At 41.0% G+C, this 26,029-nt stretch overlaps 1 protein-coding gene across 1 annotated transcript in view; it reads left to right on the plus strand.

The window, feature by feature from the left end:
* LOC128589915 (aldehyde oxidase 4-like) overlaps positions 1-8,666 on the plus strand; it is a 54,694-nt gene extending 46,028 nt beyond the window's left edge. The window contains exons 20-24 of the mRNA XM_053596791.1: positions 451-565; positions 732-797; positions 4,132-4,317; positions 4,905-5,072; positions 5,871-8,666. Of these exons, the coding sequence (XP_053452766.1) occupies positions 451-565; positions 732-797; positions 4,132-4,317; positions 4,905-5,072; positions 5,871-5,924 (589 nt within the window). The 3' untranslated portion in view covers positions 5,925-8,666. The remainder of the gene's footprint in view (positions 1-450; positions 566-731; positions 798-4,131; positions 4,318-4,904; positions 5,073-5,870) is intronic.
* The last annotated feature ends 17,363 nt before the right edge of the window (positions 8,667-26,029 follow it).

A 26,029-nucleotide genomic window follows, 5' to 3' on the forward strand; every position in this document is an offset into this window, starting at 1 on the left:
TGCACAGGTGTCAGGAGAGAGCCAGAGCTCTGTGGGGCCTAGAGATAAGCCCTTAATCATGGGATTGTGGGACTGGGGAAGGAGATCTGGGGAGGGCCAGGCACAAGGGACGATCCAGAGCCTCCATGGGGCAGCAGCTGTTGGCCAGCCAGGAGACACACCACAGCTATCCACACACACCTGGACCCTTCCCACCAACCGTGTCTTGGAGGGTTGGGGTCCACCACCAGTGGCTCTCCTCCCCTTGTCTGCTGTGGTAACTTGTAGCCTAACCACATGGTCCCCTTGAGGGAGAAGGGGAGGAAGGCCTGCAGCCACAGGGTGGAGAAGCTGCCTGCAGCCCCTGTCGGTGGCCTTCTGCCCTGTCATCTCCAGGACCAAGCACAGGGGGTGATTAGACCCCTAGCGAGAAAAGTGTCTTTTCCTTCCACACTTGACTTCCCTTCTCAGAGGCTACCAGACAAATATGGACTGGGAGAAAGAGGAAGGCGATGCTTATCCGTATTTTGTCTATGGTGCATCCTGTTCTGAGGTTGAAGTCGACTGTCTCACTGGGGCTCATAAGGTAAGGAGTGACACTGCACTCACCATCTTCACAGCATAAACACAAACCCTGCAACAGCGACCAACTTGATCCTCCCGGGGGAAGAAACAGGGACAGATACATGATTTTAGTAAAACTCTGCTTTAAATAAATATCATTTTATATTCTATATTTCCTTTTGGTGCAGCTCCTTAGAACCGACATCTTCATAGATGCTGCGTTCAGCATAAACCCAGCCCTGGATATTGGACAGGTGAGTAATTCCAGAGCCACCCCCTGGGGACTTTTAGTCAACCTCATTTAGCAGCTATTCATTCAACATACTATTCATATTTTCCAGCATCCTCCAAAATTTGTTCATTCCTAATGCAAGTATTCTGCATTATACCTATATATTATATACTGCGTTATATATTGTATATTACACTCACACACACATGCGTAGGTGCACATAGAGTTCAGACAATTAAGTGCGAGAACTCATCCCAGAAAAAAGTGCCACATGTCTCATTGCTGAATACCACTGTGGTCACCTTCAAAGAGCTCCCCTTGGCCATCTGGTGACTAGTGATATTCAGCAATGAGGTGTGTAGCACTTTTTTTTTTTTTTTTTTGCTTTCAATTTCAGCTGGCTTGTTCACTCTTCTTAGTTTGTAGTTTTGTTTGTTTATTTTCTGTTCTTCCTTTAACGATTCTCTTGCCCTTTGCCTCCCAAGTAGCTGGAATTACAGGCACCTGCCACAACGCCCAGCTTTTTTTTTTTTTTTTTTTTTTTTGGTAGAGATGGGGTTTCACTCTGGCTCACTCTGGCTCATACTGGTCTTGAACCTCCGAGCTCAGGAAATACACCTGCCTCAGCCTCCCACAGCCATAGGACTACACAGCATGTGAGCCACCATGCCCGGCCGCGTGTAGCACTTTTTTAAGGATGATTTCATGAATTTGATTGTCAGACCTTTATCTGATGACTGCTCTGATGGCCATTTCAGAAAAAGAGTCCCCAAATTGCTTTGACAGTGGACTAGGTGCAGGCATCAGTGCACGGCTTCCCAAGGGGAAGACTTTGAAGGGGACTGTAGTGATGCTCAGCAATAAGGTATGCAGCGCTTTTTCTAAAATGAGTTCACTAACTTAATTGTCTGACCTCATAAATAAAATCCTGACAGAAAATTCAAGAAAATGTTAACAATGGTTTCTCTGCATGGAAGGAATATGTATGATTTCTTCTGGTTTTTAAATCCCTGTGCCTCCTAGTTTTTCTTCAATGAGCACTAATATGTTCATTTCATAGTATTAGAACATTATATAGATAAATAACAGAGTGTCATTAGTGCCCATATTAATATTAAATTTAAACACGCTGTACTATTTAGAGGAATTAGAAAAACAAATGCTTAAACACAATATCTTCCCCCTTGCTAAATTTAAATCTGATTGTTGTCTTACAAATAAATAAAATTAACTCACCCAAAGTCTTTTTAAACTTAGAATTAAAACCTTTCCAGCTGTTAGTGTAGCCCACCTTTTTTCCAGACTTGTTACTCAAAGTGGGGCCAAAAGACTGGACACATGGGCCTGGCCTATACCTGCTCACTAGCTCCTAGGTGAGGCTGAGGCAGCTGGTCCTCAGTCTACACCTGAGTGGCAATTTGGATCAAACCCTGACAGACTGACAGATAGTGCTTTCATCCACCAGTAGCTTCTTGCAATCCTGAGTCCTAAGAGACTGGTTTACCTAGCTAATGTGGCTAAGGGGCTTTAAAAGGAGCATGTATATTGGTCCCTCTGTGTTTCTCTGAATGTGCCCCTCAGAGGCTACAGCAGACGCACCTGCAGCATTTACAGGAAACATGGATTCCTGGCCCGGGTCAGGCCCAGACTTGCGCCATCATAACCTGCTAGGCTGGGAATTGGTGTCTGTACACAAAATTGTTCTTCAGCCTGAAAAATTTGACAACTACAGCTAGGCTAGAGCCCTGTTCTCCCCTCTCCTTCCCCCTCTTCCCAGCCAACTCTTGCCTGTTTATTGCTTGAGCAAAAGTGAAAAGGGAGATGTTATGATCAGAAAAGGAAAGAAAACCACAAGTGTGTCAGACTGAATCAATTTTCCTTTAGAAATAAGCATTGTGTTTTCCTAATTTAGAATTTAAATTTGCTTTCCTATTTATTCCTAAATTTTGCGTTTCAATAAAATGCAAACTGCAACTCTCTAATTTTTATAACCTCCAGGCAAACACTCCCTTCAAAAAGGACCTTTTCCTCAGAGATAATAGTTTGCAAACAGAACTCCACATGCCTTTTTATAAATATAGAAGGGAAGGGAAGAAGGGAAGTAAAGAAATCCAGGCATTAAAACTACAGTGTCCTGGCTGCACTTTCATCTACTTCAGCAGACATTTAGGGCATCTACGTACCAGGCACCATGTTTGGAACAGAATACAAGAAAGCCAGGCCTGAGCTGCTCAGAAACTAGTGAGAGAGAGGGTGGCAGCAAGAGGTGAGCAAGGAAGATACCCTCCAAGTGCTGCCATGACAGGGAGCACGTTCCTGATGCAGTGAGCCAGGAGGAAGCAGCCCCGAAGGCCACCCAGGGAGCAGTGGGAGGGTCCAAAGGGCTGCAGAGAGCCTGTAATTCTTCTGCTGCAACGTGGAGGATGGACAGGAGCTCACCAGGTAGACGAGCTGAGGTGGAAAGGGGTGAGGAGGTCAGAAGCAACTGCATTTACAAAGACTTGGCAGTGAGAAAGAACCTAGTGAACTTGGAGAATTACCCTAAACTTGGCCAATGTTGGGTACCCGAGTATGGGGTACCCAAGGATAAGACCAGACAAGGTGGCAGGCACTAATTTTTGAGGGATCCTCCACAAGGTCCACGGCAGTGCTTTTAAGAATGGGGCACATTGGGCAGTGCCTGTGGCTCAAGGAGTAGGGCGCTGGTCCTATATGCCGGAGGTGGTGGGTTCAAACCCAGCCCCAGCCAAAAAAAAAAACATACAAAAAAAAGAATGGGGCACAATGGGCAGTGCCTGTGGCTCAAGGAGTAGGGCGCTGGTCCCATATGCCGGAGGTGGTGGGTTCAAACCCAGCCCCAGCCAAAAAAAAAAACATACAAAAAAAAGAATGGGGCACAATGGGCAGCACCCATAGGTCAGTGGGTAGGGTGCCGGCCACATACACCAAGGGTGGCAGGTTCCAACCCAGCCCAGGCCAGCTAAAACAACAATGACAACTGCAAAAACAACAACACCAAAAAAAAATATATATATATATATACACACACACATATATATATGGGCATTCTAGCAAGCACCTATAGTCCCAGGAGGGATTCGGGAGGCTAAGACAAGAGAATGGCTTAAGCCCAAGAGTTTGAGGTTGCCATGAGCTTTGATGCCATGGCCCTTTACCCAGGGTGACAGCTTGAGACTCTGTCCCAAAAAAAAAAAAAAAAAGAAAGAAACAAAGAAAAGAAAAGAAAGAAGGAAGAATGGGGCAGTAGAACCCAGAGCTCCCTTTTCATTCATTCACACTGGAATTTCATTCAACTAATGTCATATAATTGCAACCTGTGAACTTTTTGGCTGTAGATTGAAGGGGCATTTATCCAAGGCATGGGATTATATACCATAGAAGAACTGAAATACTCCCCAGAAGGCGTGCTTTACTCTCGGGGTCCAAATGACTACAAAATTCCCACCATCACGGAGATTCCAGAAGAGTTCTATGTCACTTTAGTGCGTTCCCGAAATCCCATCGCCATCTACTCCTCCAAGGTAGGAGCGTAAAACCTCTGTATTAGTTGGCTAGGTCAGCCATAACGAATACCACAGACTGGGTAGTTTAAACAACAGATTTATTTTCTCACAGTTCTGGAGGCTGGTGAATCATTTAAAATATAATGCCACTATACTGTGAATTCAAAAGCATCTGACAGATGCCGGTGGAGTTAGCACGCATGAAAAGAGGCAGCCACCTCACTTTCTTTCAAGCTCCACTGTCTTTCAAGCTCTACTGCAAAGATCATGGTTGTTTCATCTTGGTCTTGTGTCAAACACAAATGGTGTGAAGCCAGAGTTAGAGTATCCCAGGGTGCCAAGGGCTTTGAACTTCAGGACTTTACTGGGTGAGGGAACAGGAGTTTTTAGCTTCCCTGATGTCCTAGGGCATTTGCATGAGATATTCTAAAGAGGACCCCACACCCACACAAATAGTCATGGGGGAATTAGATTCTGCCAGTTCAAAAGCATTCCACTTTGTGGGTCACAAAGCCGGTGTGTGTGTGTGTGTGTGCGTGTGTGTGTGTACACTAATTAGCCATAAAGGAACCATGCGTTTCTGACAGCCTTCTCACTTCTCTCAGGGATTAGGTGAAGCTGGAATGTTCTTGGGATCCTCTGTGTTATTCGCCATCTACGACGCAGTGGCTGCTGCCCGTCAAGAGAGGGGGCTGACCAAGACCTTTGCCCTGAGTAGCCCAGCAACTCCAGAAGTGATTAGGATGAGTTGTGTGGATCAGTTTACTGACATGGTAAGGGAGGTCCCTGTTGTGATCATCCCTAACTTGGACTTCCAGGCTGTCCGTGTGCATTTGATAACCGTGACCAAATTACCAGGCAGGTTCATCTCTTTTAATGAAAATTCTCATTTTGCTTCCGCTTGCCACCTCTTAATATGCTTCAGAGCAACTGCAAAGTGAGAGAGCCTCTTTAAATTATGGCCTAATTATTTCAGACACAAAACAAAAGCATACTCTTGAGCCAGTGTTAATAGCAAATGGACATGGGAGGTTGCTTCTTTAAACATTTTACCAAAATGCAGTTGATGTAGTATTTTGATTATCTTAATAACCAAATTACATTAACTAGATCTCCAATTTGGTTGATGATGCAGAAAGTATTTGGTAAGCAAACACATAAAAATAATTTAAATGAAAGTATCAAGTCACTGGGCCACCTTGACATGCCTTCTAATCACACACTAATAGAATATAGTTCCATTTGCTAGCTGCTAAAAATACATCTACAACTATCATCAGAGCGTATTCCTCTATTAAACTGCTTACTGCAGCCCTAAACAAGTCTTTGGTACAAAATTAGATTACACTTTATGCCTTGGAAATTACAGGGCTTCTGAGTAAGATGCAACATATTCCAAACATAAGTTCATGAGAAGAAGGGGATTTATGACTCAAGTATTGAAACAAAAATGAACATTTCGTAATTTTAATAAGAATAAAATGGACATTAACATGTTCTTTCTCAATTACAGCTCTTCATACAATAACATTTTATTAACAACTATCTTCCCCCTTTTTGATCTTTTTTAGATTCCTAGAGATGACCCTTCAACATTTACACCTTGGTCCATCCATGTGTCTTAATCCTGTGTTTTCTAGAAAATGAAAAAACATGTGCTTGATCTCAAAAGTCTCAGGCCAAAGAAAAATATAAGTTGGCTTCTAATTACCAAAGATAATTTTAGCATCTTTTAATTACTCTCCGTGGTTTAGGTCACTGCACAATTACATTTTAGAATACAAATTTTCACCAAAAGGAAGAAGCTTAGAATCAAAAATTCAATTTTAGTCTGGGCCGGGTGTGGTGGCTTACACTTGTAATCCCAGCACTCTGGGAAGCCATGCAGGTGGATTTCTTGAGCTCAGGAGTTCAAGACCAGCCTGATCAAGAGCAAGACCCTGGTCTCTACTAAAAATAGAAAAAGCAGCTAGGCATTGTGACATGCACCTGTAGTCCCAGCTACTGGGAAGGCTGAGACAAGAGGATGGCTTGAGCCCAAGAGTTTGAGGTTGCTGTGAGCTGACATGATGCCGCGGCACTCTACCCAGGGTGACAGGGTAAGATTCGGCCTCAAACAAAATAAAACTTTAGTTTGCATTATCCTGAAATCTCCATCATTATGATTTTAAAACATAGTCGAATTTTTATTAACCAAAAACAACTCAAGAAAGACTAGTCATGCTTTGTTCTTCAGAAATCTGCTCAAAGTTCGGTAAAATTTTCCATCCCCTGAAGTCTGAGGATTGTATTTCCCCAAAGCCAATAGTGTCCTGGTTAATAATTGGCTTACCTAGGAAAACACCTGATGTATAGTGTTTGCCAGTTTCCATGGTGTCACTACCACTGCCTTGGGTAATTTCAAGCCACTGCCATGAAGTCTCTGAACATGGAATTGGAAAAAGAGTTACTCACAGGCAGCTCTTTGTGAGTCAATAGGAGCTGTCTCCAGCACTGGAATCCACCGCACTCCTCAGTTCCTACTACTCCCACCTGGCCCATTTAAAAGAGCTTTCTGGAAGTAACCATTCAAAGCCTTCAACTGGTCTTTACGTGCCAGGAGCTATGTGCATGATACAACTTCTTCCTCACCTGGGAGATCTCGCTGAGTAAAATGAGGACCCCGCCTCACTCTCGAGTCCCTTGTTTTGTCTTTGCATCTGGAAAGTGAAATCAATACCACCTTTCTTTTGCCATCAAAGAAGCACAAAATTGCTGGTGTTCTTTTTCAGTTATTTAGTAGCTTTTTCCCATTGCATTTTCCAAAGAAGATGTGCAGTCCCACATGAAGTTCGAAAAAAATTTAAAAACAAACTTTTGTACTGGAAACACAAACAAATAAATACTTGTCAAGGATCTGTGTGCTAGATATTAAAGCTCTGCATTATTAATAGTAATTTTGTAGTAGAGAATAAGTGTGTAGAAATTGTTTATGTGTTTATGAGACCAAGTTAGGAGAAGAGAAGGCTGGTGGTGGAAAAGCTTCTTTCAAATAAAAAAAAAAAAGGCTTACCAGTCCACATCTCTTATTCTAAGAGCAGCGTGTGCACACCTGTGTGCTATGTGTATGTGTATATACGTATGTCCATGTATCTTTAAATGGCTGAATTCACTCAATAATCTAGAATCTAACCCATAAGAACCTCATTGTACCAGACAGAACAAAAAATATAGGACCTCGGGGGGTTTTTTTGTTGTTTTTTTTTTTTTTAGACAGAATCTCACATAGTCACCCTCGGTAGAGTGCTGTGGCATTGTAACTCACAGCAACCTCAAACTCTTGGCCTCAGGTGATTCTCTTGTCTCAGCCTCCCAAGTAGCTGGGACTACAGGCACCCACCACAATGCCTAGCTATTTTTAGAGACAAGGTCTCACTCTGGCTCAGGCTGCTCTCGAACTCCTGAGCTCTGGCAATCCACCAGCCTCAACCTCCCCAAGTTCTAGGATTATAGGTGTGAGCCACCGTGCCCAGAACTGATAGATTTTTCCAGCAGCAAAATCGGAAGACACATTTACTATAAACATAAATTAATTACAGAGATGTTATACTTCATAACGTCTTGTGGGGACAAGGCCTCTAATATCACAGAAATTGGCAAAATTAACCTGATCACTCCCACAGTATTTCATTAACTTGAAGAATTGGAATGGGGGCTCAGTGCCTGTGGCTCAAGTGGCTAAGGTGCCAGCCACATACACCTGAGCTGGTGGGTTCGAATCCAGACCAGGCCCACCATACAACAATGATGGCACCATACACAAAGCCAGGCGTTGTGGCGGGTGCCTGTAGTCCCAGCTACTTGGGAAACAGAGGCAGGAGAATCTCTTGAGCCCAGGAGTTAGAGGTTGCTGTGAGCTGTGATGCCATGGCACTCTACCCAGGGCAAAAGCTTGAGGCTCTGTCTCAAAAAAAAAAAAAAAAAAGAGTTGGAATGGTGAATATATTTACAGAAATAATACATTTTTTTAAATATGAGGTTTCAAATATAAGATACATTTGAAATATCCCAATGCCTTTGAAAGTTAAATTGACAATTTTTAGTGTCTATTGTATTACACACTTAACATACATTACTAATTTAGTTGAATATCTGTCATTGTCCAGTTCTAAGATATTATTCAAATGGCCAAAAGTACAAGATGCAATCTTTTTAACTAGTAGACTCAACAAATGACCAAGCACCCTTTTAATAATCAAACCATGTGATTGTTAACTCTGGGCAAAATAGGCAATGCTTGTTCCTGGTGGAAACTTTTCATTATTGTTGTTTAATTGTGAATTCAATTAAAGTTTATCAGAAGAGAAATAATGTGTGGCAGTTGCTATCCTTGCTTTCCTTCTCTTTTTGTCTAAAATACCTGCGGTAAGGAATGTCCTACTTCTGCACCAGGAGTTTATGATAGAAGAGTTCGTATCACCTAACAGGAACTGGGGAAATGGAGTTGAGGGAATAGTAGTCGAGATGGGCTTGAAATCTGCTTAGGATCTTGCATCTGCAGACACTTGCATGCACTCAGATTTTGGAAAAGGTCAAAAAAAGGGTTAGGACAAAAGGACTTAGAGACCAATACTGTTTCTTTTAAGGAAAAAAAGAATCTTTGAATCGTCTGCCCTTGATACTTGCAGAGACGTGAATTGGCTGTTTTCTTCCCACCATCAGAACACACAGTATCTGCTGGTGGGATGCGCCAGAGGTTGACACAGAGTTTGGAGAGCAGGACGTTTCTCAGGGACTGACTGACACCTGGTAGAGGAAGAAGCAGAGGTAGGCAAAGGGAGAAGTTAAGAACCCGGCAAAGAGCCCTGGGAGCAAGCATTGCCCCAGAGTGGCCAGCTTATGCTGATACGTACCCCTGAATCACTCAGTCTCTGATGGCGCTGTCCTGGGAAGTGTGTGACCTTGAAGAAGAAGGCTGTCTGCCCTGGGACTGCCCCTGCAGGCGCTGGCAGCTGGGTGGCCATGTCTGCCACACAGACCTAGCAGAACTATTCTTCCCAACTACTGAGTTTATTACTAAGCAAATCTTACATAAGCATAAGTAGCAAATCACATTTAGCTATGCATTGGATGAATTACCTTTATGGAAAAGAATACTTTTACATTCAAAGGAATACACAATTTGTAGCATTTGTGACATTTTGGTATTTTAAGTCAGAACGTGCCCCAGAAGTTCCACATTAAGTGTTTGCTATATGCTTTCTTTACTTATTCAAATGCCTTTGGTGAAATTCAGTTATTAGTATACTGTGTGCAAATATTATTATTACAGATAAAACTTCAGAGAAAAGTCTCTTCCCTGTGTTCCACTTTCTAGAATTGACACTAATAAAAAAAAAAAAAAAAAGACTTGCTCTGCATAAACAAGTGATTGTGTGGAAATGTTCAAGAAAATGGCTGGGTGTGGTGGCTCATGCCTATAACCCCACCACTCTGGAAGGCCAAAGCCGGAGGACTCCTGGAGCTGAGGAGCTCTGAATCAGCCTGAGCAAGAGCAAGATCCTGTCTCTACTAAAATTAGAAAAACTAGCCAGCCACGTTGGGCTCCTGCAGGCCCTGCTAGTTGGGAGACTGAGGCAGGAGGATCGCTGACCCAGGAGTTTGAGATTCTGTGAGCTAGGCTGATACCAGGGAACTCTACCCAGGGCGACAGAGTGACACACTGTTTAAAAAAAAAAAGAAAAGAAGAAAAAGGAAAATGGCTTTCTGAAGAGCTCTAAAGCCCCAAGTTGATAAAAGATATATTAAGTAGCATTATAAGAAAACAAATTTATCCAAGGATGTCATAGGAATGCCTAAGTATTAATTATACTGTTAATAGCTATTAAAATTACCTAATATTTCCCAAAAATTATAATCAAAGAACGTTTGTGACCAGGTCATTTAATTTGCTTATTAGGGAAACAGCCCATCTTTGTCATTTATTAAATTAATATACATGCTGGGATCTGTTTTTAGAGTCCCTCCTCAGTTCCACTCAGATAGTGTTTATCACCATACCAACCACAGCTAATATGAGTAATGTGTCAAATTGTCCCTCACAGTCGTTATTTTTCAAATTCTTCCTAGCTATTTGGCTTCATACCAAATATTTTCCATTGTATTCAATTTCCCCTAAAAACTTAGGTGGAATTCTAATTCAAATTGCACTAAATTTATATATTAATTTGAATAAAATTTATTTTCGTATTAACTTCGATATGTCTTTCCATTTATGTGGATTTTTTTTCATGAGTAGATTCCTATACCTTTTGGGAGGGGAGCTAAATTTATTCTTAAGTATTCTATGTTTTGGAGCTACTGTGAATGGAATGTTTTCCACTTCCACTTTTAAGTGCTTATTTATATAGTAGAAAAAGCTATTAATTTTTTAATATTTATATTATATTTAATGTAATAAATATAATCATGCTTTCTCTGCCAATGCTTTTATCGATTTATACCAGTTATTTCAGTTTTTTGTTATCTTACCATATCTATTATAACCTCTAAGGCAATGGTATACAATAAGGACAAGAAAAAGCATCCCTATCTAATCCCTGATTTTATTATTTTTTTAATTTATTTATTTTCTGAGACAAAGTCTCACAATGTCGCTCTGGGTAGAGTGCTATGGTGTCACAGCTCACAGCAACCTCAGACTCTTGTGCTTAAATGCTATTCTCTTGCTCAAGCGATTCTCTTGCTTCAGCCTCCCGAGTAGATGGGACCACAGGCCCTCGCCACAAAACCCAGCTATTTTTTTTATTGTAGTTGTCATTGTTATTTAGCAGGCCCAGGCCAAGTTCAAACCCACCAGCCTTGGTGTATGTGTCTGGCACCCTAACCACTGAGTATTGGCGCCATTCCTAATCCTTGATTTTAATTGAATTTTTTTACTTACCTTTAAGGATAATATTGTTACTGGCATATGCTCCCTTAACATGTTGCTGGATTCTATTCACTAGTATTTTACTTAGAATTTTTCTATCTATATTCATAAGCATGCTATTTTACAACTTTTTATGTTCTCTGTGTTGGATTTTGATATTAAAATGTTATTTGGTTTATGAGATGAATTGGGTACCTATATGTCAGAGAAAGTTTACATAACATTGCCATTATCTTATTGATTACATAAAGTTCATCTATAAATTAATTTGTCCCTGATTTATTGTTCAACAATAGAGTTTTAATCTTTTCCATTCGCTTTCTTCTTTTTACTAGTGAATGGCCAATTATATAGTATGTGAATCATAGCACAATGAAAAGGTAATGATGTAATATTTGAAAAATAGGCATCACAGACCACTCTTCCTTAATAAGTTGTCTTACTATTTACATTGGCCTGTTACTACCTTGCACCTTCTATATTTTCATTCTTCCATTTACCACTTTAAATGTTTCTCTTTGTTTATCATGGTTTGTGTTTTTTGGCTAATTCAATCTGCTAGTAGCTATTTTTAAGGGCTAAGATTAATTTCATTCACATTTCTTTTTTTTATTGTTAAATCATAGCTGTATATATTAGTGCAATCAAGGGGTACAATGTGCTGGTTTCATATACAATCTGAAATATTCTCATCAAACTGTTCAATGTAGCCTCCATGGCATTTTCTTAGTTACTGTATGTAGGCATTTGTATTCTGCATTAGTAAGTTTCGCCTGTACCCATTCTAAGATGTACTGTAGGTGTAGTCCCACCCATTACCCTCCCTCCCCCGTAACCTCCCCCCTCCCTTCCCCTTCCTTGGCCCTTTCCTCATAGTCTTGTGCTATAGTTGGGTTATAGCCTTCATGTGAAAGCTATAATTTAGTTTCATAGTAGGGCTGAGTACATTGGATACTTTTTCTTCCATTCCTGAGATACTTTGCTAAGAAGAATATGTTTCAGCTCCATCCATGTAAACATGAAAGAGGTAAAGTCTCCATCTTTCTTTAAGGCTGCATAATATTCCATGGTATACATGTACCACAATTTGATAGTCCATTCGTGGGTCGATGGGCACTTGGGCTTCTTCCATGACTTAGCAATTATGGATTGGGCTGCAATAAACATTCTGGTACAGATGTCTTTGTTATATTGCGATTTTTGGTCTTCTGGGTATAAACCTAGTAAAGGAATTATAGGATGGAATGGCAGGTCTATTTTTAGGTCTCTAAGTATTCTCCAAACATCCTTCCAGAAGGAGAGTATTAGTGTGCATTCCCACCAGCAGTGTAGAAGTGTGCCCTTTTCTTCACATCCACACCAACATCTCTGGTTTTGGGATTTTGTTATGTGGGCTACTCTTACTGGGGTTAGGTGATATCTCAAAGTAGTTTTGATTTGCATTTCTCTGATGTTTAAGGATGATGAGCTTTTTTTCATGTGTTTGTAGATCGTGCATCTGTCTTCTTTAGAGAAGTTTCTCTTCAAGTCCCTTACCCACCCTGAGATGGGATCACGTGTTTTTTTCTTGCTAATACATTTGAGTTCTCTGTGGATTCTGGTTATTAGACCTTTATCAGAGGTATAACCTGAAATATTTTCTCCCATTCTGAGGGCTGTCTGTTTGCTTTACTTACTATGTTCTTGTCTGTGCAGAAGCTTTTTATTTTAATCAGGTCCCAGTAGTGTATTTTTGATACTGCTTCAATTGCCTAGGTAGTCCTCGTCCCAGGCCAATTCCTTCAAGAGTTTTCCCTGCACTTTCTTCAAGTATTTTTATAGTTTCATGTCTTATATTTAAATCTTTTATCCAGTGAGAGTCTATCTTAGTTAATGGTGAAAGGTGTGGGTCCAGTTTCAGTCTTCTGCAGGTTGCCAGCCAGTTCACCCAGCACCATTTGTTAAATAAGGAATCTTTTCCCCACTGAATGTTTTTAACTGGCTTGTCAAAGCTCAAATAACAGTAAGTAGCTGGCTTCATCTCTTGGTTCTCTATTCTGTTCCAGACATCTACTTCTCTGTTTTTGTGCCAATACCATGCTGTTTTGATCACTATCGATTTATAGTACAGTCTCAGGTCTGGTAGCGTGATTCCTCCTGCTGTGTTTTTATTGCTGAGTAATGTTTTGGCTATTCGAGGTTTTTTCTGATTCCATATAAAATGAAGTATTATTTTTTCAAGATCTTTAAAATATGACAATGGAGCTTTGATAGGAATTGCATTAAAATTATATATTGCTTTGGGTACTATAGACATTTTAACAATGTTGATTCTTCCCAGCCATGAGCATGGTATGTTCTTCCATTTGTTAACATCTTCAGCTATTTCTTTTCTTAAAGTATCATAGTTCTCTTTGCAGAGATCTTTCACGTCCTTTGATAGGTGTACTCCCAAATATTTCATCTTCTTTGGCACTACTGTGAAAGGAACAGAGTCCTTGACTGTTTGTTTGGCTTGGTTATTGTCGGTATATATAAAAGCTACAGATTTGTGGGTGTTGATTTTGTAGCCTGAGACATTGCTTTATTCCTTGATCACTTATAAAAGTTTTGTAGCAAAATACCTAGTGTTTTCCAGATATACGATCATATGATCTGTGAAGAGTGAAAGTTTGATCTCTTCTGACCCTATGTGGATACCCTTGATCGCCTTTTCTTCAATAATTGCAATGGCTAGAACTTCCATTACAATGTTAAAGAGCAATGGAGACAATGGACAACCTTGCCTGGTTCCTGATCTAAGTGGAAATGATTTCAATTTAACTCCATTCAATACGATATTGGCAGTGGGTTTGCTGTAAATGGCCTCTCTTAGTTTAAGAAATGTCCCTTCTATATCAATTTTCTTAAGTGTTCTGATCATGAAGGGATGCTGGATATTATCAAAAGCTTTTTCTGCATCAATTGAAAGAATCACATGGTCCTTATTTTTTAGTTTGTTTATGTGCTGAATTACATTTATAGATTTACGTATATTTAACCAGCCTTGAGACACTGGGATAAATCCCACTTGGTCGTGGTATATAATTTTTTTCATGTGTTGTTGGATTCTGTTTGTTAGGATCTTATTGAGTATTTTTGCATCAATATTCGTTAGTGATACTGGTCTATAATTTTCTTTTCTTGTTGGGTCTTTCTCTGGTTTGGGGATCAAGGTGATGTTTGCTTTGTAGAATGTGTTGGGTAATATTCCTTCTTTTTCTATATTTTGGAAGAGGTTTAGTAATATAGATACTAGTTCTTTTTAAAGGTTTGGTAGAATTCTGACATAAAGCCATCTGGTCCTGGGCTTTTCTTTTTAGGGAGATTTTGTAAAGTTGATGCTATTTCAGAACTTGATATAGGCCTGTTCAACATTTCCACTTCATTCTGGCTAAGTCTTAGTAGGTGGCATACTTCCAGGTATTGGTCAATTTCTTTCAGATTTTCATATTTCTGAGAGTAGATTTTCTTGCAGTACTCGTTAAGAATTTTTTGAATTTCTGAGGGGTCTGTTGTTATTTCATTGTTACCATTTCTGACTGATGAAAATAGAGATTTTACTCTTTTTTTCCCGGTTAGGTTAGCCAAAGGTTTATCTATTTTATTGATCTTTTCAAGAAACCAATTTTTGGATTTATTGACCTGTTGCATAATTCTTTTTTTTTCTTTTTCTTTTTTTTATTGTTGGGGATTCATTGAGGGTACAATAAGCCAGGTTACACTGATTGCAATTGTTAGGTAAAGTCCCTCTTGCAATCATGTCTTGCCCCCATAAAGTGTGACACACACCAAGGCCCCACCCACCTCCCTCCTTCCCTCTTTCTGTTCCCCCCCATAACCATAATTGTCATTAATTGTCCTCATATCAAAATTGAGTACATAGGATTCATGCTTCTCCATTCTTGTGATGCTTTACTAAGAATAATGTCTTCCACGTCCATCCAGGTTAATACGAAGGATGTAAAGTCTCCATTTTTTTTAATGGCTGAATAGTATTCCATGTACATATACCACTGCTTGTTAATCCATTCCTGGGTTGGTGGGCATTTAGGCTGTTTCCACATTTTGGCGATTGTAAATTGAGCTGCAATAAACAGTCTAGTACAAGTGTCCTTATGATAAAAGGATTTTTTTCCTTCTGGGTAGATGCCCAGTAATGGGATTGCAGGATCAAATGGGAGGTCTAGCTTGAGTGCTTTGAGGTTTCTCCATACTTCCTTCCAGAAAGGTTGTACTAGTTTGCAGTCCCACCAGCAGTGTAAAAGTGTTCCCTTCTCTCCACATCCACGCCAGCATCTGCAGTTTTGAGATTTTGTGATGTGGGCCATTCTCACTGGGGTTAGATGATATCTCAGGGTTGTTTTGATTTGCATTTCTCTAATATATAGAGATGATGAACATTTTTTCATATGTTTGTTAGCCATTCGTCTGTCGTCTTTAGAGAAAGTTCTATTCATGTCTCTTGCCCATTGAGATATGGGATTGTTGGCTTTTTTCATGTGGATTAATTTGAGTTCTCTATAGATCCTAGTTATCAAGCTTTTGTCTGATTGAAAATATGCAAATATCCTTTCCCATTGTGTAGGTTGTCTCTTTGCTTTGGTTATTGTCTCCTTAGCTGTACAGAAGCTTTTCAGTTTAATGAAGTCCCATTTGTTTATTTTTGTTGTTGTTGTAATTGCCGTGGCAGTCTTCTTCATGAAGTCTTTCCCCAGGCCAATATCTTCCAGTGTTTTTCCTATGCTTTCTTGGAGGATTTTTATTGTTTCATGCCTTAAATTTAAGTCCTTTATCCATCTTGAATCAATTTTTGTGAGTGGGGAAAGGTGTGGGTCCAGTTTCAGTCTTTTACATGTAGACATCCAGTTCTCCCAACACCATTTATTGAATAGGGAGTCTTTCCCCCAAGGTATGTTCTTGTTTGGTTTATCGAAGATTAGGTGGTTGTAAGATGTCAGTTTCATTTCTTGGTTTTCAATTCGATTCCAAGTGTCTATGTCTCTGTTTTTGTGCCAGTACCATGCTGTCTTGAGCACTATGGCTTTGTAGTACAGACTAAAATCTGGTATGCTGATGCCCCCAGCTTTATTTTTGTTACAGAGAACTGCCTTAGCTATACGGGGTTTTTTCCGGTTCCATAAAAAATGCAGAATGATTTTTTCCAAATCTTGAAAGTACGATGTTGGTATTTTGATAGGAATGGCATTGAATAGGTAGATTGCTTTGGGAAGTATAGACATTTTAACAATGTTGATTCTTCCCATCCATGAGCATGGTATGTTCTTCCATTTGTTAATATCCTCTGCTATTTCCTTTCTGAGGATTTCATAGTTTTCTTTATAGAGGTCCTTCACCTCCTTCGTTAGGTATACTCCTAGGTATTTCATTTTCTTTGAAACTATGCTGAAGGGAGTTGTGTCCTTAATTAGTGTCTCATCTTGACTGTTATTGGTGTACACAAAGGCTACTGACTTGTGGACATTGATTTTATATCCTGAAACATTACTGTATTTTTTGATGACTTCTAGGAGTCTTGTGGTTGAGTCTTTGGGGTTCTCTAAGTATAAGATCATGTCGTCAGCAAAGAGGGAGAGTTTGACCTCCTCTGCTCCCATTTGGATTCCCTTTATTTCCTTGTCTTGCCTAATTGTATTGGCTAGAACTTCCAGCACTACATTGAATAGTAAAGGTGACAGAGGACAACCTTGTCTGGTTCCAGTTCTAAGAGGAAAAGCTTTCAGTTTTACTCCATTCAGTAAAATATTGGCTGTGGGTTTGTCATAGATAGCTTCAATCAGTTTTAGAAATGTGCCACCTATGCCTATACTCTTCAGTGTTCTAATTAGAAAAGGATGCTGGATTTTATCAAATGCTTTTTCAGCATCTCTTGAGAGGATCATGTGATCTTTATTTTTGCCTCTGTTAATATTCTGGATAACGTTTATGGACTTGCGTATGTTAAACCAGCCTTGCATCCCTGGGATGAAGCCTACTTGATCATGATGAATGACTTTTTTGATGATAAGCTGTAATCTATTGGCTAGGATTTTGTTGAGAATTTTTGCGTCTATATTCATGAGTGAGATTGGTCTGAAATTCTCCTTTTTGTTTGGGTCTTTTCCTGGTTTTGGTATCAGGGTGATGTTTGCTTCATAGAATGTGTTGGGGAAGATTCCTTCTTCCTCAATGTTTTGGAATACTTTCTGCAGTACAGGAATAAGCTCTTCCTTGAAAGTTTGATAGAATTCTGGAGTGAAGCCATCTGGACCAGGGCATTTTTTGGTTGGAAGCTTTTTTATTGTTTCTTTGATCTCAGTGCTTGAAATTGGTCTGTTCAGGAGCTCTATTTCTTCCTGGCTGAGTCTAGGGAGAGGGTGTGATTCCAAATATTGATCCATTTCTTTCACATTGTCAAATTTCTGGGCATAGAGTTTCTGGTAGTATTCAGAGATGATCTCTTGTATCTCTGTGGGATCAGTTGTTATTTCCCCTTTATCATTTCTGATTGAGGTTACTAGAGATTTTACTTTTCTATTCCTCGTTAGTCTGGCCAATGGTTTATCTATTTTATTTATTTTTTCAAAAAACCAACTCGTTTCATTAATTTTCTGAATGATTCTTTTGTTTTCAATTTCATTGATCTCTGATTTGATTTTGGATATTTCTTTTCTTCTACTGAGTTTAGGCTTAGATTGTTCTTCTTTTTCCAATTCCATAAGATCTCTTGTGAGATTGTTGATGTGCTCTCTTTCTGTTTTTCGAATGTAGGCATCTAAAGCGATGAATTTTCCTCTCAAAACTGCTTTTGCAGTATCCCACAGGTTTTGGTAGCTTGTGTCTTCATTGTTGTTATGCTCAAGGAAGTTAATGATTTCCTGTTTTATTTCTTCCTGCACCCATCTGTTATTCAACAGAAGATTGTTTAATTTCCATGCCTTTGGGTGGGGTCGAGCATTTTTGTTAGAGTTGAGTTCCACCTTTAGTGCCTTATGGTCTGAGAAGATACAAGGTAGAATTTCAATTCTTTTGATTCTGTTGATATTTGTTTTGTGTCCCAGGATATGATCAATTTTGGAGAATGTTCCATGGGGTGATGAGAAGAATGTATATTCTTTATCTTTGGGATGGAGTGTTCTATGTGCGTCTATCAAGCACAGTTGTTCTAGGGTCTCATTTAAATCTCTTATATCCTTGTTTAATTTCTGTTTAGAGGATCTGTCCAGCTCTGTAAGAGGAGTGTTAAGGTCCCCTGTTATTATGGTATTATCAGATATCATATTGCTCAGACTGAGTAAGGTCTGTTTCAAGAATCTGGGAGCATTTAAATTGGGTGCATAGATATTTAGAATTGAAATGTCTTCTTGTTGTATTTTTCCCTTGACCAATATAAAGTGACCATCTTTGTCTTTTTTGACTTTAGTTGCTTTAAATCCACATGTATCTGAAAATAAGATTGCAACTCCTCTTTTCTTCTGAATTCCATTTGCCTGAAAAATTGTCTTCCAACCCTTGACTCGGAGCTTGAATTTGTCTTTTGAAGCCAGGTGTGTTTCTTGCAGACAGCAAATGGATGGCTTGTGTTTTTTAATCCAGTCAACCAATCTATGTCTCTTCAGTGGGGAATTCAAGCCATTAACATTTATTGAGATAATTGATAAGTGTGGTAGTATTCTATTCGTCTTATTTGGTGAGAGTCCATTGCTTAGTTTTATCTTTTGCATCAGTGTGGAGGTTAGGTTCTGTCCTTTAATTTCTGAGTTCTTACTTTGCTGCTGATCCATTGTGGTGGTCAGTGTGCAGAACAGGTTGAAGTATTTCCTGTAGAGCTGGTCTTGTTTTGGTGAATTTCCTTTCACTTCCTCTTGCTCTTTAAGTTCTCGTGCCTGTGGACTAAGGGTTACAGGACCAGAAGGGTGAGAAGGTTGAAGAGCAAAAAAGGGATGAAAGAAAGGAGGACCAAGTGATAGGAAAAAAAGAAGAAAAATAGAGAAAGGAGAGGGGGTGGGTAAAAGGAATATTGACAAAAAGAAGAGAGGCACAGAAAGAGGGAGACAGAGCAATATAGGTGTCCAGTAGGGTACTTTGATACAACCTTAAAAAAAAAACCACTTTCTGGGGGTGCCCAGTTGGGTGGTTCCCTTGAAGTCAGCAGCTCTTTGCTAACCTGATCAGACACAGTACCCCACCTCCACCAAGTAGAGAGGAAAGACAAAAATGCTATAAATCAAACCAAAACAAGCAAACAGAAAACTTTACGGGATAAAATTGGCTGGAAAAACCAAATAATAGCGGTAGAAACACTAACAAAAATGAAGTTCTAATTATTGAAATAGGCAGCAATGGGAAATTATAATTAAACTAGAAAAATTGAGAAAGAAAAAGGATCTGTATGGAAAAGGTTGAACTTAAAAAACAAAACAACAATCAACAACATCAAAATAAACAAAAAAAACAACCAAACCAAAAAAAAAAAAACACAACCAAAAACAAAGCAGTATGTATATGTTATTGAATATTGTCTGGGCAACACGTGGTCTTCTGGGGTAGGAGATGTTAATTACAGTTCTGATACGACTGGAGGCTGCTAGTTTCTCAAACTCCAGCAGGTAGACACCCTAAATCTCTCTTCAGCCCACTTAAAAGGCACTTTGAACTTGTTCACAGGCTGAGCAGAAACTTTCCCAGGGAAGTGCTTGTCGCTGGAATCACTGCTGAAGTGGCTATCCACTTACCCTGTGTGCCAAAACTGGTCTCCCTCTGCCCCAGAGGGTTAGGGCTGCAAGGCGGCTCAGACCCCGCCCTTAGGTTACTTGGTCGCTGGGTTACCAGCTCCCACCCAATTCTAGCTCTGCGACACTGAGAGCGGAGCTTGCTGGGGCAGATCGCTCACAATGGCTGCCTGTGACCCAGAGCCAAACACTATTAGCTCCGTCTGGCTCAGCGGCTCAGACTGGGGCCCTAGACAACGGCCAAAGTTCTCCGCACTCCCGCTCAGGCTCTCCCCAAGGCAGTTCAGCTGAGTGCCAAGTCCAAAGACACCAAAACAGTTCACAGGTAAGGCCTTTCTGGTTTGCAGTCTCGCTGCTGCTGAACTTACAGTTGCGGGCGGGTTTAGACGGATTGAACACACGCAACCACTTGCCAGTTTTCCACTGTTTTAGTCCTCCTCTTGGGGTCCAGAAGTCTCTCGCTGACTCCCTGTATCCTCTCAGGGTGATGATAGGCAGATCCCACCAGCCAGAGATGCCTGGAGTCCTATCTCCCCAGACTCACGGTGTCCAGATGCAAGGAAGCTGTTACTCGGCTGCCATCTTGCTCCACCTCCTGTATAATTCTTTTGTTTTCAATTTTATTCAATTCTGCTCTGATTTTGGCTATTTCTTTTCTTCTGCTGGGTTTGGAGTTGGAATATTCTTCCTTCTCCAGTTGCTTGAGATGTCCCATTAAGTTATTAACTTCCTCTCTTTCCGTTTTCTTGAGGAAGGCTTGCAGTGCTATAAATTTCCCTCTTAGGACTGCCTTTACAGTATCCCAGAGGTTCTGGTAATTCGTGTCTTGATTGTTTTGTTTCAAAAAATTGGTGATTTCCTTCTTAATCTCATCTATAACCCATCTATCCTTCAGCATAAGGTTATTTACCTTCCATGTTTTTGTATGGGTATGCAGGTTCCTGTTGTTATTGAGTTCAACTTTTATTCCATGATGGTCTGAGAAGATGCAAGGAATAATTTCTATTTTTTAAAATTTTCTGAGGTTAGATTTCTGTGGCCTAGGGTGTGGTCAATTTTGGAGTATGTTCCATGGGCTGATGAGAAGAATGTGCATTCAGTTTTGTTGGGATGAAATGTTCTGTAGATTGGGCGGCGCCTGTGGCTCAAGGAGTAGGGCGCCGGTCCCATATGCCTGAGGTGGTGGGTTCAAACCCAGCCCCGGCCAAAAAAAAAAAAAAGAAAAGAAATGTTCTGTAGATGTCTATTAAGTCCAGACGTTGAATGGTTAAGTTTAAATCTAAAATTTCTTTGCTTAGCTTCTTTTTCGAGGATCTATCCAGCACTGCTAAAGGGGTGTTAAAATCTCCAACTACTGTGGAACTGGAGGAAGGGACTTCTGGACCCCAAGAGGATTTTTACTTCTGTTTGTCTCTGCCCTGTGCTTCTGGAACATATTTACTGCACTTTGTTTCCCAGGTCACTGATCTGGGTTTCAACCAAGACCTTCCTCATCTGCTAAATTATTCGCCAGCTGATCTGTTGTTTCTCTAGAAAGTGCTTTGGGAGGCTGTAGTTTAATGTCCTTTCTTAACATTCAAATCGGCAACCATCTTCTCCAACAACTCTTTTGTGAGGTGTGTGTTGTCTCTTTTTTAAATGATCTTCAGGCCTTTGCGTCTTTAGTAGTTTCCCAGCACTGTACTAACAAAGGGCCATGCCCAGACTAGTTTAAAACAACCGAAATTTATTCTCTTGTTGTTTAGAGGCTAGGAAGTCTGAAATCAAAGTGTCAGCAGGATCATGCTTCTTCTGAAGGCTTCATGTGAGAATTCTTCCTTGCCTTTTCCTAGCCGGTGGGGGTTACCAGCAATCTTTGGTGTTCCTTGGCTTCTAGACACCTGGCTCCAGTCTCTGCCTCTGTCTTCACATGGCCACATTCCACACGCATGTCTTCAGAGCTCCCTTTCCTTACAAGGACAGGGTCTTTAGATGTAGGGGCTACCCTAATCCAGTGTGGCCTCATCCTAACATGATTACATCAACAAAGACCCAACTTGCAGTAAGATCACATCAGGAACACAGTTTAACCCACAACAGGCCCCCTTAAATGTTTTTTAATTTGTCAGCTCCCTGGCCTCCAGCTTAGTTACTAGAGCAGCAGTTCTCAACCTGTGGGTTGCGACCCCTTTGTAAAATGAAAATACATCATGGCATTAGGAAGGTTGAGAACCACTGTATTAGATTATCCTAAGGGCCAGTAGGCACAAACAATTGAAGGCAAAATGATCCTAATGCACCCCACGGCAGGGGAGAAACAGGAAGGTTACCAGGGCCCCACTGAGGCAAGAGGGTGAAGCCTCTCAGCCTCTTCCTGATGCCTCACACTGGCCCAGACTCCAGGGCAAGGAGAGTTCAAGAGACCCATTTGGCACTCCTAAAGTCCTGTTCACCCCAATGCCAGACATTCTCTTCCTGCCCAAACCCCACACCGAGGACCAAGCTCTCCTTCAGACTCACAGGTTTTGGGTGCTGACCTCCAGGCACTCCCCCAGCTAAGGGGGAGAGAATCCCTCTGCCACAGAGCCCAAGGCCTCAGTGGCACCCAGCTTCCCAGCTCAACACAGGCAGATAGATGGCGCTGGTGGGGAAGGGGAGGGGGCTGGAAGTTAAAAGGCTAAGAACAAAAGGTCTGGAACATGGATTTTTTTGTTCGTTTGTTTCAGGTTAATTGAGGGTACAGAGAATTAGGTTATAACATTTGCATTTGTTAAAGTTCCTCTTATAATTGTGTCCTGCCTGCAAGAGGTGTGCCATCTACCCCAACATTGTGCCCATTAAGTGGGAGCACACCCATTCTCTCTCCCCTCCCCTCTCCCGACTCCCTGGAACTCCCATCCCCCACCTTTAATTGATTTGAATTTTTCTCTTATGAGGATATGTATTAGATCGTCCACTGCAGTGGTTCTCAACAGTCCTCATGCAGTGATGTATTTTCATTGTTACAGAGGGATTGCGACCCACAGGTTGAGAACCACTGGTCTACTGGCTTCATATTAGAATTGAGTACATTGGGTTCTTGTGATACTTTACCAAGAAGGTGGAATACGGATATTTATTGGTCAGCCCAAGCTCTCAGGACTTTAAAAGTGCCCACTGTTAGCCAACTTGTCTGTGTTCCATCTTTGGATTTTGAAAAGCTCAAAACAGAAGGCCGTGCCCTGGTGACCCCAAAGCAGTGACTAGCACTTTTCCATTCACATCAGTGAGAGGATGCTACAGTTATTTTCCAGAAACAAAGTTGTGGTTGAATCACTGGGGAGGGCAAGTCCTGTCCAATATTAACTCTTTCATTGTGTACAGGGCTTTAAATCCTAAGACCTTAACTTTAACAAACATACAAGCACCTGGTCCACATAGGCAGGACTTCTCTCACCTGCTAAAAAAAATCATTTAAAAGTGGAGAAACTTAGTCTCCCTTTTTCATTAAAGAAGAAAAAAAGAAACAGGGAAAAAAAGTTAGCAACACTTGGCAAAGACTGCGTCCCACCCTCTTCCGGTGGACAGCCTTGGGTTCACCCTGAAGCAAGTGGTTCTCAAACTGAGCTCCCCAGAGTACAGGCTTCTCCAAGGAAGGGAAGCCAGGGGACTTCGGGTCTCTACCTCAGGCCCCTCTGCTACAGCAGCAATCTTTTTGTTTCATTTGTCTACACCTAACAGGATTTCACCCAAAGTTTTTCCGGCTCAAACAAGTTTGAAAAACTCTTCTATAAAGCCATTCACAGTCAATTCCCTCTTTCCCAGCAGTTAATGTGTTTCCTTCCTAATCCAATTACTTTTATATCTTCCAAATCTAATACCATAATCCAACTTTAATACTCTCTTTTCTTCTACTTTCAATGCTTGTATTGTATGTTGACATGGAAGGACTTCCTCCAATAACTATTTTGAAACGCCACCATTCATGCTTTTCACCTCCTTGGCAGCGTCGTGCTCCTGTAGACAGTAACGTGTGTTCTTTGTGTTTACCAGCTGCCCTCCTTTAAAGGGAAGAGTGAGATGGTGTACAGATTGTGGACCTTGAAAACAACCCTTGTGTTGTTTTCCCTGAAATAGAAGCCAGAGTAAGAACAGCCTGTGTCATTGCCAAGATATGGAAGCCACCCACATGCCCATCAACCTATGAATGGATTAACAAACTGAAATATATATGTGATACATATGAGATACACACACATATATATAATGGAATATATATAAAAAAGGTGCCGACTTTACATCTGTTGTATTTACCTGGATGAAGTTGAAGCACATTTTTCTTAGTAAAGTATTACAAGAATGGAAAAGCACGTATCCAATGTACTCAATACTAATATGAAACCAATACAAAAACAACTACAATGAGAGAGAGGGAGACAGAGAGAGAGAGAAAACACAAGTATATTCAAGTGGGAAGGAGGACAGGAGGGCGGATTGGTGAGCTCTCACCTAATGTGCACAATATGAGGTTATACCCTCTGCATAAGGGGCTCAATTTTACCTTAGAAATGCAATGTAGGCTAATCATTTGTACCCTCATATTAATCTGAAATTTTTTTAAAAGAATGACCCGTGTCTCCACAAGCTCCTTTCTGCTCCTGCCTGCCTCCCCCTCCACTCCTAATTCTCAGGAATCCGCTCCTACTCATCTTTCAGGCTTAACAGCCCTTCCTTGAGGTCTTTTCTGAACCTTTTTCTTGTTCACAAAATAGTTAATTTTCCTGTTCTATGCCTGTCAGAAGCATAAATGTTTAATTGCATATTAACTGTCTTACTAAACCTTAAGTGCCTCAGAAAAAGAAAAGTCCTAGATCTTGTTTTCCATTGTACTCTACCACTTAGCATCATGTCTGGTGCAAGGCAGAGGCTCAGTTACTACTGGCTGAATGAATGAATGAATGAATGAATCACTGGTATCTCCTTCATCTTAGGTAATCAGTCAAGTATCACTTGGTCCCAGCTCTGAATGAGTTGTCATTCATGTTGAACATTGTGGGGGATACAACCAGCTATTCTAAACTTTAGGAGCATGTTACCTAATGGGAGAAATGAGGCACCAACACTAAAAAGATAATCCACTCATTAACGGCAGATAAGAAACTAGCTTCCTGGGGCAGCGCCTGTGGCTCAGTGAGTAGGGCGCTGGCCCCATATGCCGAGGGTGGCGGGTTCAAACCCAGCCCTGGCCAAACTGCAACAAAAAAGTAGCCGGGCGTTGTGGCGGGCGCCTGTAATCCCAGCTGCTCGGGAGGCTGAGGCAAGAGAATCACGTAAGCCCAAGAGTTAGAGGTTGCTGTGAGCCGTGTGACGCCACGGCACTCTACCTGAGGACGGTACAGTGAGACTCTGTCCCTACAAAAAAAAAAAAAAAAGAAAGAAACTAGCTTCCTGATTCCTGGTTTAATAAATGAAAAGGAAAGAAGCAATGGGCTGGATCTGCAGGTGCTTTTGGAATCCAGAGCAAGGAGAGGAGGGAGGTTGGGAGCCGCCTTCCAGGGTAGATGAAGAGGGAGAGAGGGTGATCTCGATAGGAAGAGGCAGGGTCATCATCACTGCCAGGTGAGAGGGCCTTCTCCAGCCATTCCACACACATTTATGGGCATTTACTCTCTGGATGGCAACAATCAAGGCCCTGGGATGCTGGGGTGAACTGAAATCAATGCTCCTGCCCTCGTGGAGTTTATATCCTAGCAGAGAAAGCAAATAAAGATAGGCAAGCCCCTGTATCGGGTAGTAATGTGTGCTACGGAGAACATGAAACAGGCTGGTGGGATATAGGATGAGGAGGCGCTGCTGAGACTGGGTGATCAGAAGGCGCTCAGACCCAAATAACAGGAAAGCACCAAGGCCTTGAGACAGAAAAGAATTTAGCATATTTGAGAAGCAGGACAGGAGAAAGTGGTTGAAGATACACTAAGAGGTTTATCTTAGTTACAGGTTTATTTTACAACCATTTAATACATGCAGAAGGCCCACATGCACACTCAAACGCGTGGGCATCTGCACTGGTGCTTAAAAACTGGTGTGCCAAGGGCACAGGCAATGAATTGTC

This window comes from Nycticebus coucang, chromosome 7 (assembly GCF_027406575.1).
Source record: "Nycticebus coucang isolate mNycCou1 chromosome 7, mNycCou1.pri, whole genome shotgun sequence".
In the NCBI taxonomy this organism is placed as follows: Eukaryota; Metazoa; Chordata; class Mammalia; order Primates; family Lorisidae; genus Nycticebus; species Nycticebus coucang.